Raw genomic sequence first — 19,706 nt, forward strand, 5'->3', positions numbered from 1 at the left:
TTGTGACCTGCTTGCAGTCGCGACAGAAAAATGCAGCTGCCTGTGATTACTCACACGCTGGGCTCTGCAAACAGCTCTTCGAGGCCCTTTTACATGCAAATGAAGATGATAAAGTGTTAATGGCCATTAACACTTTATGCAAAAAGATTGCTAAATCTTTAAATCTTTCAGCTGTTTGAAAGATTATCTTTGTGTGTAAATAGGCCTTTAGTTATGGTGCAATATCGGAGTGGTAAACATGTTATCTAGATTTCCTGTTCAGGATTCTGGGAAAACTGGGTGCCAACCCACAGGAGAGCGGCAATGGTTCACAGATTCACCTACTGGTTATCACAAAGTGTCAGTTATTTGGCTTACTGCAGAGGAGAGAATAACATGATACAGAGAGAAGTGCAGGGGAGACAGTGACCCAATGTAGGGAGAAGGGCAGGGGAGACAGTGACCCAATGTAGGGAGAAGGGCAGGGGAGACCGTGACCCAATGTAGGGAGAAGGGCAGGGGAGACCGTGACCCAATGTATGGAGAAGTGCAGGGGAGACAGTGACCCAATGTATGGAGAAGTGCAGGGGAGACAGTGACCCAATGTATGGAGAAGTGCAGGGGAGACAGTGACCCAATGTATGGAGAAGTGCAGGGGAGACAGTGACCCAATGTATGGAGAAGTGCAGGGGAGACAATGACCCAATGTATGGAGAAGTGCAGGGGAGACAGTGAGCCAATGTATGGAGAAGTGCAGGGGAGACAGTGAGCCAATGTATGGAGAAGTGCAGGGGAGACAGTGAGCCAATGTATGGAGAAGTGCAGGGGAGACAGTGAGCCAATGTATGGAGAAGTGCAGGGGAGACAGTGACCCAATGTAGGGAGAAGTGCAGGGGAGACAGTGACCCAATGTAGGGAGAAGGGCAGGGGAGACAGTGACCCAATGTAGGGAGAAGGGCAGGGGAGACCGTGACCCAATGTATGGAGAAGTGCAGGGGAGACAGTGACCCAATGTAGGGAGAAGTGCAGGGGAGACAGTGACCCAATGTATGGAGAAGTGCAGGGGAGACAGTGACCCAATGTATGGAGAAGTGCAGGGGAGTCAGTGACCCAATGTAGGGAGAAGTGCAGGGGAGACAGTGACCCAATGTATGGAGAAGTGCAGGGGAGACAGTGACCCAATGTATGGAGAAGTGCAGGGGAGACAGTGACCCAATGTATGGAGAAGTGCAGGGGAGACAGTGACCCAATGTATGGAGAAGTGCAGGGGAGACAGTGACCCAATGTATGGAGAAGTGCAGGGGAGACAGTGACCCAATGTATGGAGAAGTGCAGGGGAGACAGTGACCCAATGTATGGAGAAGTGCAGGGGAGACAGTGACCCAATGTAGGGAGAAGTGCAGGGGAGACAGTGACCCAATGTAGGGAGAAGTGCAGGGGAGACAGTGACCCAATGTAGGGAGAAGTGCAGGGGAGACAGTGACCCAATGTAGGGAGAAGGGCAGGGGAGACCGTGACCCAATGTATGGAGAAGGGCAGGGGAGACAGTGACCCAATGTAGGGAGAAGTGCAGGGGAGACAGTGACCCAATGTATGGAGAAGTGCAGGGGAGACAGTGACCCAATGTATGGAGAAGTGCAGGGGAGACAGTGACCCAATGTATGGAGAAGTGCAGGGGAGTCAGTGACCCAATGTAGGGAGAAGTGCAGGGGAGACAGTGAGCCAATGTATGGAGAAGTGCAGGGGAGACTGTGACCCAATGTATGGAGAAGTGCAGGGGAGACAGTGACCCAATGTATGGAGAAGTGCAGGGGAGACAGTGACCCAATGTATAGAGAAGTGCAGGGGAGACAGTGACCCAATGTATGGAGAAGTGCAGGGGAGACAGTGACCCAATGTATGGAGAAGTGCAGGGGAGACAGTGACCCAATGTATGGAGAAGTGCAGGGGAGACAGTGACCCAATGTATGGAGAAGTGCAGGGGAGACAGTGACCCAATGTATGGAGAAGTGCAGGGGAGACAGTGACCCAATGTAGGGAGAAGTGCAGGGGAGACAGTGACCCAATGTAGGGAGAAGGGCAGGGGAGACAGTGACCCAATGTAGGGAGAAGGGCAGGGGAGACCGTGACCCAATGTATGGAGAAGGGCAGGGGAGACCGTGACCCAATGTATGGAGAAGTGCAGGGGAGACAGTAACCCAATGTAGGGAGAAGTGCAGGGGAGACAGTGACCCAATGTATGGAGAAGTGCAGGGGAGACAGTGACCCAATGTATGGAGAAGTGCAGGGGAGTCAGTGACCCAATGTAGGGAGAAGTGCAGGGGAGACAGTGAGCCAATGTATGGAGAAGTGCAGGGGAGACAGTGACCCAATGTATGGAGAAGTGCAGGGGAGACAGTGACCCAATGTATGGAGAAGTGCAGGGGAGACAGTGACCCAATGTATAGAGAAGTGCAGGGGAGACAGTGACCCAATGTATGGAGAAGTGCAGGGGAGACAGTGACCCAATGTATGGAGAAGTGCAGGGGAGACAGTGACCCAATGTATGGAGAAGTGCAGGGGAGACAGTGACCCAATGTATGGAGAAGTGCAGGGGAGTCAGTGACCCAATGTAGGGAGAAGTGCAGGGGAGACAGTGACCCAATGTAGGGAGAAGTGCAGGGGAGACAGTGACCCAATGTAGGGAGAAGTGCAGGGGAGACAGTGACCCAATGTATGGAGAAGTGCAGGGGAGTCAGTGACCCAATGTATGGAGAAGTGCAGGGGAGACAGTGACCCAATGTATGGAGAAGTGCAGGGGAGACAGTGACCCAATGTAGGGAGAAGTGCAGGGGAGACAGTGACCCAATGTAGGGAGAAGTGCAGGGGAGACAGTGACCCAATGTAGGGAGAAGTGCAGGGGAGACAGTGACCCAATGTAGGGAGAAGTGCAGGGGAGACAGTGACCCAATGTAGGGAGAAGTGCAGGGGAGACAGTGACCCAATGTATGGAGAAGTGCAGGGGAGACAGTGACCCAATGTAGGGAGAAGTGCAGGGGAGACAGTGACCCAATGTAGGGAGAAGTGCAGGGGAGACAGTGACCCAATGTATGGAGAAGTGCAGGGGAGACAGTGACCCAATGTATGGAGAAGTGCAGGGGAGACAGTGACCCAATGTATGGAGAAGTGCAGGGGAGACAGTGACCCAATGTATGGAGAAGTGCAGGGGAGACAGTGAGCCAATGTATGGAGAAGTGCAGGGGAGACAGTGACCCAATGTATGGAGAAATGCAGGGGAGACAGTGACCCAATGTATGGAGAAATGCAGGGGAGACAGTGACCCAATGTAGGGAGAAGGGCAGGGGAGACAGTGACCCAATGTAGGGAGAAGGGCAGGTGAGATAATGATATGATACAGAGAGAGTCACAGGGTGACAATAACAGAATTCAAGGCGACTTGCAGGAGGGTCAATGTCACAATGCAGGGGAGACAATGAGACAACCCAAGTAGAAGAGCCGTGGAAACAATGACACGATGTAGGGAGAAGTGCAGGGAGAATAACACAACACAGGGTGAAGTGCAGGGGGGCGAATGATGCAATGCAGGGAGAAGTCCAGGAGGGACAATGACACAATGTAGGGAGAAGCACAGGGGGTGAATAATACAATTTCAGAAGTGCAGGAGGGACAATGCAGGGGCGTCACCCTTACATATAAGCCTTGTAGTTATTCCCAATCTTCTGGATACGGATGTCGTATTTGGAGTCTATGAACGGCTCAGTGGTCACGTAGGTTTTTGCCATGGCCACGATGCTGGACATATCCTGGAAGTCGTACTGGTTATCCACCTTTATCTGTGCGGGAGAGGAGGAAGAGAAATAAACAGAAATCAATGGGGAAAAGCTTCCTCTAGTCCAACAATGAGGATATTTGGGGTTATACGGTTATACCCTTAAATGGGGTCCTGGTTATATACAGTATATAGTCCAGTAATCCGGATAAATACAGACGGGTTTAAAGAATTTTTTGACTACATAAATTCCAGAACAGAAACTCCAATAATTCAGAACAGAAATAAGATCAAACCTGATAATATAAAAAGTCTGTAATAATCCAAAAACATTCCGGACTGTCAGAATGGGAGTTGGAGCTTTCCCAGCTGTAATCATCATCCAGTTCATGACAAATATTAATGGTCATTTCCGAGGATCCCAAACAGTGAGCACGGCCTCCACTGCCACGTGGCACATTGCAGACCACGTGGCACATTGCAGACCACGTGCCGCCCATTAGTTCTACATGAGTCATGGCCCAATCTGTGCGGTCTACAAATGTGCAAGCTTTACAGGAAGGAAGTCATAAGAGCCTATTGCGTACTTTTTTTGCCCCTATGACTGACATCTCAGGGGCGGCTTACTGGGAGGAGCGGTGAGCGGCAGCGCAGGTCAAATACCCGAGAAGGGAACCGCTGCTAATCACATTCGATGAGACTCGTGTCAGCAGCTTCATGCAGTAACATTTTTTTGGAGGGAGGGGTCTAATTTTGTCTAAATTGACTGTTTTGAAGAAAATAAATAAAGGCAGACGTCACTTGTGAACATTTCACACCATTTCAGAGGTTAGATCTACATTAGAAATCATGTCTTTACGCCTTTAAAGGGGAACTCTGCCTCAGAAGATTACTTTTTGCAGAATAGCTTCCCTGAAGATTAGCTGATCACTGTGATCACCAATGATCAGCTGTAATTTGTACCTGTCAGCGTGTTCAATTTCCCTGCAGTGCCACCACAGGTGGAATGAAGTATTACATGGTGGCTGTTGAAATCAATAGATGGTCTATGTGCAATCCATGTCTTCAAACTGTCCTAGATTCAGTGAGACAGTCCCAGGTTTGGCAGTCTGTCCTGCCGTTCCTGGAGGTAGGGGAAGTGTCCCTGAAGGGCAGCCAGGAGTGCAGTAAAATAAGAAACAGCCTACACTCATCCCTTTCACTCCTCCAGTCCCCTGCTCACGTCCGAGTAATGCGATCACATGCTATCTAGCACATGATCGCTGTCACCAATCACTGACTTCAGTGGTTTCCAACACTGAGGCCTGGGATTGGCTGCAAGGATCACATGATCACACTGCCTTGAAGTTAGGGAGGGACTGGAGTGGTGCGGACTAGAGCAGCGGTGGGAGCAAAAGAGCAGAGTATAGGCTGTTCCTTTATGTCACTGTATGAAAGTATTATTGAGGGGGGGTGATACGGTGGGCATTACTGTTGAGGGGAACATGTGGTGGCATTATTACTGAGGGGGGCATACAGAGGCACTATTAACGTGACGGGACACAAAGGGAGTAGGTTAGCCTAAAGGGATGTGGCCTAATGGGAAATGGAGGTCTCAAATTATTGGTACAGCCTATTAGTATATGAGACCCCTTACGACATTTGAACTAACTCATTACAAAACATGCGGGTTGCTGAGCGTACACAAAACGCCATATGTCTCCAATGGAGAGCAGTGAAGTCTGTACGCAGCTTTGGATGTGACTGGAGTATAAGACAGGATGGAACTCCAAATTAGTACAAAGTAGCTTTTGTCGGTGAGTCATGGGAGATTGCCCTCGGTAGTAGCAGGTACATTGACGGGCGGACGCAGCAGCCGCGTGGCATCGATTTCCTCTGGTGGGGTTTGACGGTTTAATTTTTTCCGCTATCTATAAGAGACTCATTATCAAAGCAGCCGCCAGCTGGGATAACAGAGGGAGGAGCGGCGGGCTGCTGTGTTACACGTGGGAGCGGGCGATGACCTCACTGGTGCACAGACATCAGGGGGGCTGAGGAGGGAAGCGGGGTGACGGCATTACACTTATCAGCCTCCTCTTCCCGTTATATGCGCCGACCGAGAAGAGAAACCAGTAGAACTAGAGGAGTCGGAGATGAGAAGAAGCCAGTCACATTTAACCCCTTAGTGACGAAGCCCGTTTGCGCCTTAGTGACAGAGCCAAAGTTTGGAAATCTAATGTGTCACTTTAACATATCATAACTCCGTAAAGGTTCTGCATATCCCAGTGATTCTGATGTTTTTTTCGCCACATGTTGTACTTCATTTAGGCGGTAAAAATAGTCCGATAAAATTTGTGTTTATTTATTAAAAGGGCCAAAATTGGCAACATTTTTAAAAAATTGTAATTTTTTCACATTTTCAAATGTAATATCTCAAATATGTGCAAACATGCTGCACACATTTTTGCTCAGATATATATTTCCATCTGTTTACTTTATTCTGGACGCACATTTGAAAAACTTTCGTTTTTTTAACCATTTAGTGGACGTACAAATTTAACATTACTTTTCCGCATTTTGAGGAATATTTTGTTTTCCTGCCCCAGCCAAGATTACAAAGGCTCATAGGTGTCAGAATGATAGACACCCCCACAAATGACCCCATTTTAATAACTACACCCCTTATTGTATTCACTGAGAGGGTCCGGAGTGTTCTCACCGACGTTTTTTTTCAGGAATAAATGCAATTTAGAGAAGAAAAAATAAAATGTCATATTTTTGCAAATATGTTCATTTTAAAGGCAGGATTTTTTCCTATAGTGCACATGAAAATGAGGATTTACACCCCAAAATAGATCCCCCTGTTTCTCCCGTGTTCAGAGACATCCCCATTGTGACCCTAATCTTCTGTCTGGATACACAACGGGGCCCAAACTAAACGGAGCAACCGGTGGCTTTCAGAACAGACATTTTGCTTGAAGTCCTTTTAGGCCCCATAGCACACATGTAGAGCTCTTGAGCGGCCAAAACCATAGAAAACTACCACAAATGACCTCATTTTGAAAAGTAGACGCCTTAACGAATTTCTCTAGCAGTGTACTGCGGATTTTGATTCTACAGTTTTTGAATGAATTCAAGCAAAGCAGAAGGAAAAAAATTGTGATTTTCGTTTTTTTGGCAATTCTGACAATTTAAAAACAGTTTTTTTTAACAGCACACATATGAATGAAGACTTGCACCCCAAAATAGATCCCCCTGTTTGTCCTGTACTCAGAAACATCCCCATTGTGGCCCTAATCTTATGTCTGGATTCACAAAGAGGCCCAAACCAAAAAGAGCAGCCGGTGGCTTTCAGGCCCCATTGCAAACTTGTAGAGCCCTTGAGCGGCCAAAACCATAAAGAACCCCCACAAATGACCGCAAAATTCTCAGTAGACCCCTTAACGAATTCATCTAGGGGTGTACTGTGTATTTTTACCCTACAATTTTTTAATGTATCTAAGCAAAGCAGTAGGAAAAAATTACAATTTTCATTTTTTTTGTCAATTTAAAAACTGTTTTCTTTGTACAGTGTACATCGGAATGAAGACGTTCACCCCAAAATGGATCCCCCCGTTTGTGTCATATTCACCAACATACCCCTTGTGGCCCTAATCTACTTACAGGACACATGGCTAGGCCTATAATGGAAGAACACCCGTTGGATTGCAGGGCACAACTGAATACATTCCAGGCCCCATTGCTCACTTGCACGAAATAAGAATAGACTCCCTAAAAATAATGGCAGCCAGGAGCAGAGGGATTTTAAATTGCCCGGGGCCTGAGCTCCTCTGTGCACGCGCCCGATGATTGACGTCAGGCGCGCATGCGCAGAGGGGGACTTCAGGTCCCAGAAGACCCGGACATCGCGGAGGACCCGAGATGTGTATTTTCACCTCCCCTCATGGATCGGATCCATGAGGGGAGGTGAAACTAAGTTTTTAAAAACTTTTTTAGAACTTTTTCGTGATTGCCGCTCTCCATTGGACGATATCTATCTATCTCCTATCTATCTCCTATCTATCTATCTATCTATCTATCTATCTATCTATCTATCTATCTCCTATCTATCTATCTCCTATCTATCTCTCTCCTATCTATCTCTCTATCTCCTATCTATCTATCATCTATCTATCTATCTATCTCCTATCTATCTATCTATCTCCTATCTATCTCCTATCTATCTATCTATCTATCTATCTCATATCTATCTATCTATCTATCTCCTATCTATCTCCTATCTATCTATCTCCTATCTATCTCCTATCTATCTATCTATCTCCTATATATCTATCTATCTATCTCCTATATATCTATCTATCTCCTATCTATCTATCTATCTCCTATCTATCTATCTATCTATCTATCTATCTATCTATCTATCTCCTATCTATCTATCTATCTATCTATCTATCTATCTATCTATCTATCTATCTATCCCATATCTATCTATCTCCTATCTGTCTATCTATCTATCTCCTATCTATCTATCTCCTATCTATCTCTCTCCTATCTATCTATCTATCTATCTCCTATCTATCTCCTATCTATCTATCTCCTATCTATCTATCTATCTATCTATCTCCTATCTATCTATCTATCTCCTATCTATCTATCTATGTATCTCCTATCTATCTATCTCCTATCTATCTATCTATCTATCTCCTATCTATCTATCTCCTATCTATCTATCTCCTATCTATCTATCTCATATCTATCTATCTATCTCCTATCTATCTATCTATCTCATATCTATCTATCTATCTATCTATCTATCTATCTATCTATGTATCTCCTATCTATCTATCTATCTATCTCCTATCTATCTTTCTCCTATCTATCTATCTCCTATCTATCTATCTCTCTCCTATCTATCTATCTATCTATCTCCTATCTATCTATCTCCTATCTATCTATCTCCTATCTATCTATCTATCTATCTATCTATCTATCTATCTATCTATCTCATATCTATCTATCTATCTATCTCCTATCTATCTATCTATCTATCTATCTATCTATCTTTCTATCTATGTATCTCCTATCTATCTATCTATCTATCTCCTATCTATCTTTCTCCTATCTATCTATCTCCTATCTATCTATCTATCTATCTATCTCATATCTATCTATCTATCTATCTATCTATCTATCTATCTATCTATCTATGTATCTCCTATCTATCTATCTATCTATCTCCTATCTATCTTTCTCCTATCTATCTATCTATCTATCTCCTATCTATCTTTCTCCTATCTATCTATCTCCTATCTATCTATCTCTCTCCTATCTATCTATCTATCTATCTATCTATCTCCTATCTATCTCCTATCTATCTATCTATCTATCTATCTCCTATCTATCTATCTAGCTTCTATCTATCTATCTATCTATCTATCTATCTATCTATCTATCTCCTATCTATCTATCTATCTATCTATCTCCTATCTATCTATCTCCTATCTATCTCCTATCTATCTATCTTCCTTCAGCCCTGTTTTCTCATTTCTCTCCCTTCCCCATTTCATTCTCTTTCATTTTCGTTTCTCTCTCTTTCTCCTAATAAGTCCTTCCTTTCTCACCTTGCTTCTCTAGCTTTTTCCTTTTCTCTCCTTCTCTCTACATATTCATTCTTTCTCTTTTTTAAAAACTTTTTTAGAACTTTTTCGTGATTGCCGCTCTCCATTGGACGATATCTATCTATCTCCTATCTATCTCCTATCTATCTATCTATCTATCTATCTCCTATCTATCTCTCTCCTATCTATCTCCTATCTATCTCTCTATCTCCTATCTATCTATCATCTATCTATCTATCTATCTATCTCATATCTATCTATCTATCTCCTATCTATCTCCTATCTATCTATCTCCTATCTATCTATCTATCTATCTATCTATCTATCTATCTCATATCTATCTATCTATCTCCTATCTATCTCCTATCTATCTATCTCCTATCTATCTCCTATCTATCTATCTATCTCTCTATCTATCTCCTATCTATCTCTCTATCTCCTATCTATCTATCATCTATCTATCTATCTCCTATATATCTATCTATCTATCTCCTATCTATCTATCTATCTATCTATCTATCTCCTATATATCTATCTATCTATCTATCTCATATCTATCTATCTATCTCCTATCTATCTATCTATCTATCTATCTATCTATCTATCCCATATCTATCTATCTCCTATCTGTCTATCTATCTATCTCCTATCTATCTCTCTCCTATCTATCTATCTATCTATCTATCTATCTCCTATCTATCTCCTATCTATCTATCTCCTATCTATCTATCTCCTATCTATCTATCTATCTCCTATCTATCTATCTATCTATCTATCTATCTATCTATCTATCTCCTATCTATCTATCTATGTATCTCCTATCTATCTATCTCCTATCTATCTATCTATCTATCTATCTATCTATCTCCTATCTATCTATCTATGTATCTCCTATCTATCTATCTCCTATCTATCTATCTCCTATCTATCTATCTCATATCTATCTATCTATCTCCTATCTATCTATCTATCTCATATCTATCTATCTATCTCCTATCTATCTTTCTCCTATCTATCTATCTCCTATCTATCTATCTCTCTCCTATCTATCTATCTATCTCCTATCTATCTATCTCCTATCTATCTTTCTCCTATCTATCTATCTCCTATCTATCTATCTATCTATCTATCTATCTCCTATCTATCTATCTATCTATCTATCTATCTATCTATCTATCTCCTATCTATCTATCTATCTATCTATCTATCTATGTATCTCCTATCTATCTATCTATCTATCTATCTATCTCCTATCTATCTATCTATCTATCTATCTCATATCTATCTATCTATCTCCTATCTATCTATCTATCTATCTCCTATCTATCTTTCTCCTATCTATCTATCTCCTATCTATCTATCTATCTATCTATCTATGTATCTCCTATCTATCTATCTATCTATCTATCTCCTATCTATCTTTCTCCTATCTATCTATCTCCTATCTATCTATCTATCTCCTATCTATCTATCTATCTCCTATCTATCTATCTATCTATCTGTCTATCTATCTCCTATCTATCTCCTATCTATCTATCTATCTATCTATCTATCTATCTATCTATCTATCTATCTATCTCCTATCTATCTATCTAGCTTCTATCTATCTCCTATCCATCTATCTATCTATCTATCTCCTATCTATCTATCTATCTATCTATCTCCTATCTATCTATCTATCTCCTATCTATCTATCTATCTATCTATCTATCTATCTATCTATCTATCTATCTATCTATCTCCTATCTATCTATCTATCTATCTATCTATCTCCTATCTATCTCCTATCTATCTATCTTCCTTTAGCCCTGTTTTCTCATTTCTCTCCCTTCCCCATTTCATTCTCTTTCATTTTCGTTTCTCTCTCTTTCTCCTAATAAGTCCTTCCTTTCTCACCTTGCTTCTCTAGCTTTTTCCTTTTCTCTCCTTCTCTCTACATATTCATTCTTTCTCTCTATCTCTTTACTTCTTTGTCTCTCTATCCTTTCTCTCTTTCCTTCTTTCACTTATATATATCCTTTTCTCAATCCTTACCCACCGCTCCCTCCGATTACAATGATCCCTACGTTTTTCTGAGTGAGACCAATCCCCGCATGTGAGCGGCGTGGCTTCGGCATGATGCGTCCCTTGCTGAGGCTTGTCACTGTATCTCTTTGGTATTTGTGATTGTAATGGAAAGTTCTGAAGTTTTGGCCCAGTAGTCGGAGTCCCTGGTGATTATATTCCCCTTATATTCCATCGTATTGCTCCACAATGAGCCGGACCGGTCATGCAGAGTCACTCATCGGGGTCCCATCCAAACCCCATATACTGGCCGCTTGTAGAAGAAGAGATGTGATGGCATCCGTGGGGTCATAGAGAAAGTTCTTTCATTCCTCCAGACATAAACGGACGTCTCAGGTTGGGTAATTCCAGATACCTCGCTGAAGGTGTGAGAGGAGCGCTTGAAGACTTGAATTAGCGCCATCCGTCATTAATAATCACTTCACAGGGGCAAAGCGTACCAATCCCCAACCAGAAATGTTCTCTTGTTTTCTGAGCCAGGACAACTTAATCCGCAGCCTCAGTGGACGGAGACACAATGTTCTCTCAGTGGTAGAAGGGAATGTTTTCCATACACCGTTATTAGCAGACCGTCCCATTGGGACCATCGGAATTACTGCGTCCGCCCAGCGCACATTTACACCCGCCATAAATATAACACTTGATATTCAACAAATTTACTGTTTTCAACCCAAGATCTCTGGGGAGGGAGTGACTTCACACGACCCACGGTGGATTTTAAAGGGAAAGTGCCACCAAGACGTTCGTGCCATCCTATGGAGCCACCAAGCAATCACTGATACGAGGATTAATCTTTAAGAAAATAATGACCTTTCTGTTACTGAGTCTTCTTGGCCATTGAGGCACCCATAGGACACCCATTGTGGTGCCTCCCTGCCCAAAAGACGACAGAAGCAGGAGATGCTTATATGGACTCACCAAACAGCTACTGACGGGAGGATCAGATGTGAATTCTCTTGCCCAATCAAGGCACCAAGTGGGCATCCATAGAGGTGCCACCCTGCCCCAAAGACTATTGAAGTTTGAAGACAGTAGAAGAAGACTACAGAGTGGTGGTCTCCAACTTTTGGCTTTGTATCTAGAACTCTGAGTCAAGACGTGGTAAGAGTTGTCTTCACCATTGAGGATATAATGTAATGTTTTCCTTAGGCTTGCTTCTAGCGGTGGCCTGAGAGGTCGGGTAATTGGACATGAAGGGCATCACCTTATAGCCCTCTCAAATTGTGGAGCCTAAAACGTGTGTGATGACTTTGCTAGTCCCAAACTTAACTCCCAATATTCTTTCAGGCCTGTTTTGCCCTTCAGACCAGATTATTTCTACATCTATAAGGGTTCCTTTTTAGTGAGTTGCCGGTTAAGCAGTGTCTTAACGCGTTTTGCAACCTTAGACCAGATCCTATTACATGGTAGCAGCAGACATTTTGTGTGTTACTGTCTGAACTGCCTTCAATAGGTGGCTTGAGAGGTCAGGTAATTGGACATAAAGGCTCCACCTAATATTCCATTCGGGTTATAGTCTCCTCTGGTGCCTGAAACGCGTCAGGCCGTTTACCAGTGCAAGCATTGGGTCCCAATATTGGAGTCACATCTGTCACTCCCTTCAGATCACATCATTCCTACAGTTGGGAAATGCTATCTAAGCAATTCCTTGACGCATTTTGCAACCTTATAGGTCTTGCACAAGGCAGAGGTAGCCATTTTGCATTGTTATTCTCGGGACTGCTGTTCAGGGGTGGCCTGAGAGGTTGAGAAATTGGACAAAAGGACTCCACTTTATAACCCCCTCAGATTAAGATGTCATTTAGTGCCTAAAATGTGTCAGCCCTACATAGTCCCGGGATTGAATCCCAATGATGGTGCCACACCTATCGCTCCCATTAGACCAATTGATTCATACACTGCTAGGGGATCGGTTGTAGGGAATGACCATGCAGGCTGTTTATTAACGCGTTTTACAACTTTCGGCCAGACGCCTGACACATGCTAGTGGCAGCCGGTTTGTAATATTATTAGAAGGACTGCGGGTTGAGTGATTAAACAGTCCTTAGTGAACCCCTTTGTAACCCTCCTCAGATTATTGGGTCCTCTGGTGCCTGAAACGCGTATGATGGCTTCACTGGTCCCAGCTGTGCGTTTCAGGGATGGTGTCCGTTCGGTCGCTCCCTTTAGACCACATGACATCTCTAGGGGTTTCAAAAACAATTTTAGGCTGGACAATTGTTGCTTAAGCAAAGTCCACAATCGGTTTCGTACCCCAAACGTCACGGGGTAGAGGCGGCCATTTTGAAATGTCACTGGTTGCGTATAGATGACTCCTCAAAATGACGGCCAACGCTTTCATGACTGTGCGTTCCTACAACGGGATGCTTTCCTTACTTGCTCCTTAATTTCCATTAAAAAAAAGTCGCACAAAGCATCCGGAGTCTGAACACGGAAATCTGACATATATCAGGGCTGAGCGCACCGCTGCGAGGCCCAACGCCAATTCTGCAAACTGTGACTACTCCGAATGTAAACAGTGCTGACATATCCTTACCTTGCCCATTCCTGCGTGAGCGTGCCCCATCTTCACCACCACCGGGAAACTGGGAGTCGTCAGCTGCGGAAAAAGCAGAACAAAGTCAGCGAATGTGTCACCATGGGCAAAAGAGAAGCAAAAAAACAGGAAAAACATTTTTCTTTATCTTCAAAAATTATGTATTATTAGTAATATAATGTATGGACACAGTGACTCCACCAGCAGAATACAGGAGATACCCAGGTTATACCAGCATGGTCCATATCACTATATACAGGAGATGTATAACATATACCAGCTGCACATATATAATTATATACAGATGATACCCAGGTTATACAAGCAGGCTCCATATCACTATATACAGGAGATGTATAACTTATACCAGCTGTACATATATAATTATATACAGGAGATACCCAGGTTATACCAGCATGCTCCATATCACTATATACAGGAGATGTATATCTTATACCAGCTGTACATATATAATTATATACAGTGGATACCCAGGTTATACCAGCATCCTCCATATCACTATATACAGGGGATGTATAACTTATATACTAGCTGTACATATATAATTATATACAGGAGATACCCAGGTTATACCAGCATGCTCCACAGCACAATATACAGGAGATGTATAACTTATACCAGCTGTACATATATAATTATATACAGGAAATACCCAGGTTATACCAGCATGCTCCACAGCACAATATACAGGAGATGTATAACTTATACCAGCTGTACATATATAATTATATACAGGAAATACCCAGGTTATACCAGCATGCTCTATATCACTATATACAGGAGGTATAACTTATACCAGCTGTACATATATAATTATATACAGGAGACACCCAAGTTATACCAGCATGCTCTATATCACTATATACAGGAGATGTATAACTTATACCAGCTGTACACATATATTTATATACAGGGGATACCCAGGTTATACCAGCATGCTCCATATCACTATATACAGGAGATGTATAACTTATACCAGCTGTACACATATATTTATATACAGGGGATACCCAGGTTATACCAGCATGCTCCATATCACTATATACAGGATGTATAACTTATACCAGCTGTACATATATAATTATATACAGGAGATCCCCAGGTTATACCAGCATGTTCCATATCACTATATACAGGAGATGTATAACTTATACCAGCTGTACATGTATAATTATATACAGGAGATACCCAGGTTATACCAGCATGCTCCATATCACTATATACAGGATGTATAACTTATACCAGCTGTACATATATAAATATATACAGGAGATACCCAGGTTATACCAGCATGCTCCATATCACTATATACAGGAGATGTATAACTTATACCAGCTGTACATATATAATTATATACAGGACATACCCAGGTTATACTAGCATGCTCCATATCACTATATACAGGATGTATAATTTATACCAGCTGTACATATATAATGATATACAGCATACTAAACATAAGTAACCAAATAGTCACCATTCGGCCCAGCATACTAGGTTACTATGTTACCCAAAAACACACGTGAAAAACTCTTGTGTCGGTTAAAAAAATATTGGCATTTTTTAAATTCATTTTTGAAAGAGGGCAGGAAAAAAAAAAAATCACCCCAAAATTGATTGTTCAGGGAAGCCTTAAAGGAAATGTATCATCTGTATTCTTCTTGCTAAGGAAAATCAGATAGTGAAACATTTTCCATTTTTCTCTTTTTTTTCTATTTTTATTTTCTAAATATAGATTTTCTTTTTCTTCTATTGCCTGTACACGACTATGGGGCGGCCATCTTGTCTTTACAACAGTTCACAGCATTTAGAGAGATGCTTTACTGCAGAACTCATGAGCCTTTCACACAGTGGACAGAAGCTGACCTAATAATTTCTATGGGAGATTATTCCAGCATGCACTGTGGCTTGTGCAGGGAGGAGGAGGAGGTGAGCTGTGACTATCACCTTAGCCTTAGGCTGGGTTCACACGGGGCGGATTTTCGTCGGAAATCTCGCGGTTTGGCCGCAGCAAAAACCGCGAGATTTCCGCCGGGAGAACCGCCGCGGTTTAAGCCGCGGCGGCTTTGAAGCGGCCCGGCCGCTTGCTCTTTCGCTGCGGCCGGCGCTCCCATAGAGGAGCCGCTGTTTCAACCGGATTTACCGCAGCGGATTAGCTGTCCCGTGTGGACGAGATTTCTGAGAAATCTCATCCACATGGCTGGCTAATCCCGGCATTAGCGGCCGCGGGCGGATCTGCTGCGGCAAAACCGCGGCAAATCTGCCCTGTGTGACCCTAGCCTTAAGGTTCTTGTTAACGTTATGTGTTTCAGTAGCATCATGTGAGAGGAGTTTTTCAAAACTAAAATGAATCAAGAGCACTTTGGTCCACGATGTGTCCGGCTCAGCTCTCTCAGGTCCATGACGAGTGCGGCCCGGCTCTCTCAGGTCCACGACGAGTGCGGCCCGACTCTCTCAGGTCCACGACGAGTGCGGCCCGGCTCTTTCAGGTCCCCGACGAGTGCGGCCCGGCTCTCTCAGGTCCCCGACGAGTGCGGCCCGGCTCTCTCAGGTCCACGACGAGTGCGGCTCGGCTCTCTCAGGTCCACGACGAGTGCGGCTCGACTCTCTCAGGTCCACGACGAGTGCGGCTCGGCTCTCTCAGGTCCACGATGTGTCCGGCTCGGCTCTCTCAGGTCCACGACGAGTCCAGCCCGGCTCTCTCAGGTCCACGACGAGTGCGGCTCGGCTCTCTCAGGTCCACGACGAGTCCGGCCCGGCTCTCTCAGGTCCATGATGAGTCCGGCCCGCCTCTCTCAGGTCCACGACGAGTGCGGCCCGGCTCTCTCAGGCCCACGATGAGTCCGGCCCGGCTCTCTCAGCTCCACGATGTGTCCGGCTCGGCTCTCTCAGGGCCCCGATGAGTCCGGCCCGGCTCTCTCAGGTCCACAACGAGTCCGGCCCGGCTCTCTCAGGTCCACGATGAGTGCGGCCCGGCTCTCTCAGGTCCACGATGAGTCCGGCCCGGCTCTCTCAGGTCCACAACGAGTCCGGCCCGGCTCTCTCAGGTCCACGATGAGTGCGGCCCGGCTCTTTCAGGTCCACGATGAGTCCGGCCTGGCTCTCTCAGCTCCACGATGTGTCCGGCTCGGCTCTCTCAGGTCCCCGATGAGTGCGGCCCGGCTCTCTCAGGTCCACGATGAGTCCAGCCCGGCTCTCTCAGGTCCCCGATGAGTGCGGCCCGGCTCTCTCAGGTCTACGATGAGTGCGGCCCGGCTCTCTCAGCTCCACGATGTGTCCGGCTCGGCTCTCTCAGGTCCACGATGTGTCCGGCTCGGCTCTCTCAGGGCCCCGATGAGTCCAGCCCGGCTCTCTCGGGTCCACGATGTGTCCGGCTCGGCTCTCTCGAGTCCACGATGAGTCCGGCTCGGCTCTCTCGGGTCCACGATGAGTCCGGCTCGGCTCTCTCAGGTCTACGATGAGTCCGGCCCGGCTCTCTCGGGTCCACGATGCGTCCGGCTTGGCTCTCTGGCTTAGCCATCTTGTCAATTGAAAACAAAGCAGCGAAAGGAATTGATGTTGAGGATGCGATTTCAAAATCTTCAGAGAACAAAGTTCGGAAACAAAGGATTTAAGTGTTTATGGCCACAATGTATATAAACCAGAAAATTACACTTGTAACTGTAAGTATCTTGTCTTTCCATCTTTTAATAATTTCGAGGGGGGGGGGGGGCTTACAAAAACATTTTCTGCAGCGGGTACCATCTGACCTTGCTACGCCACTGGCTACATGTTGTCAGATGGGTATGCAGCTCCTCTGACATACAACGCGGTTCAGTCCCGCTCTGTCTGTGAGGTGATAGGCTGATCGTACAGCGTTGTGGCGGACGGATGGGAGATGGCTCTTCCTGTTACAGAAGGTAAATCTTTACAGGAAAGGAACATTTCAGACTATCACATAAGAGGTGAAGTAAGCCGTCTGATGTGATGTGCGGGGGGACGGGGGGCTCAGGCCTTCTTGTTTCCACTAGGTCACCGGCTCCCTAGTGAAGAGCAATATTAACAATTGTAACTGGCAAATCTGACTTAAAGTATTTGTTCTCCTTTAAAGGGGTTTCCAACCTTCTAAAACACTTGCCCCCGGCTAATGGCTTAAAAAGCATAATAGCCGTTACTCACCTTCAATCCAGCACTGCCAACCGGCACCCCTCCAAAACAGCAAGCCACGACTTCACATCCATCACTGACACGGCCACTGCAGACAGATGGTGGCCATGGCGGTCACGTACCATTCATGCACACATGACCACTGGGGTCACAAATTGCTTGCATCAATCATGTTAGCGATGAATGTAATATCACTTCCTATTTTGTAGGGTAGATGGTCAGCATATACCCCAGAGCTGCACTCACTATTCTGCTGGTGGAGTCACTGTGTACATACATTACTTATCCTGTACTGATCCTGAGTTATATCCTGTATTATACTGCAGAGCTGCACTCACTATTCTGCTGGTGGAGTCACTGTGTACATACATTACTTATCCTGTACTGACCCTGAGTTACATCCTGTATTATACCCCAGAGCTGCACTCACTATTCTGCTGGTGGGGTCACTGTGTACATACATTACTTATCCTGTACTGATCCTGAGTTACATCCTGTATTATACCCCAGAGCTGCACTCACTATTCTGCTGGTGGAGTCACTGTGTACATACATTACTTATCCTGTACTGATCCTGAGTTACATCCTGTATTATACCCCAGAGCTGCACTCACTATTCTACTGGTGGAGTCACTGTGTACATACATTACTTATCCTGTACTAGTCCTGAGTTACATCCTGTATTATACTCCAGAGCTGCACTCACTATTCTGCTGGTAGAGTCACTGTGTACATACATTACTTATCCTGTACTGATCCTGAGTTACATCTGTATTATACCCCAGAGCTGCACTCACTATTCTGCTGGTGGAGTCACTGTGTACATACATTACTTATCCTGTACTGCTCCTGAGTTACATCCTGTATTATACCCCAGAGCTGCACTCACTATTCTGCTGGTGGAGTCACTGTGTACATGCATTACTTATCCTGTACTGATCCTGAGTTACATCTGTATTATACCCCAGAGCTGCACTCACTATTCTGCTGGTGGGGTCCCTGTGTACATACATTACTTATCCTGTACTGACCCTGAGTTACATCCTGTATTATACTCCAGAGCTGAAATCACAGAGGTGAGGAAAAAGAAAAAAAAACACACATATTCACTGAAAAAGCCAAAAATACAATACCTGAAGGTCTGCAAAGCAGACACGGTCGCCATAAGGCAGGCACAATCGCCACTGGCACAATCGCCGTAGGGCAGGCGCAATGGCCTTAAGCCCTGAAGATATGTAGTCAGCCAGACAATAATGTGTGGAGGAGCAACTTGTTCTGGCAGGCTAATATGCAGTCACCCACTCAACCCAGCCCAAATTGGGGAGCAGTGACTGCATATACTAATAGCCTGCACATGTGAACAATACCAAAGATGTCAGGTATTGTATTTTTGGCTTTTTCAGTGAATATGTGTGTTTTTTTTTCTTTTTCCTCACCTCTGTGATTTTATGTAATTTATTGTGAGTTAGCGTAGGTACTGACGGAAGCGGTGTGACCTCGACGCGGTCCGTCAGCCTATGCGTTTTGGCCAAAATGCAGTACCAACACCCGCATTTTATTAGTATGCATTAGTATCTTTGTATGTAGTTTGCTA

General features: G+C 44.6%; 1 protein-coding gene across 1 annotated transcript in view; it reads right to left on the reverse strand.

Annotated features, from left to right (window-relative positions):
- The window catches only part of SYN3 (synapsin III), a 318,593-nt gene that overhangs the window by 32,038 nt on the left and 266,849 nt on the right, over positions 1-19,706 (reverse strand). The window contains exons 7-8 of the mRNA XM_066590171.1: positions 13,946-14,008; positions 3,670-3,812 (exon numbers count right to left, since the gene is read on the reverse strand). Coding sequence (XP_066446268.1) covers positions 3,670-3,812; positions 13,946-14,008 — 206 coding nt within the window. The remainder of the gene's footprint in view (positions 1-3,669; positions 3,813-13,945; positions 14,009-19,706) is intronic.

The sequence above is a fragment of the Eleutherodactylus coqui genome, chromosome 2 (assembly GCF_035609145.1).
Source record: "Eleutherodactylus coqui strain aEleCoq1 chromosome 2, aEleCoq1.hap1, whole genome shotgun sequence".
NCBI lineage: Eukaryota > Metazoa > Chordata > Amphibia > Anura > Eleutherodactylidae > Eleutherodactylus > Eleutherodactylus coqui.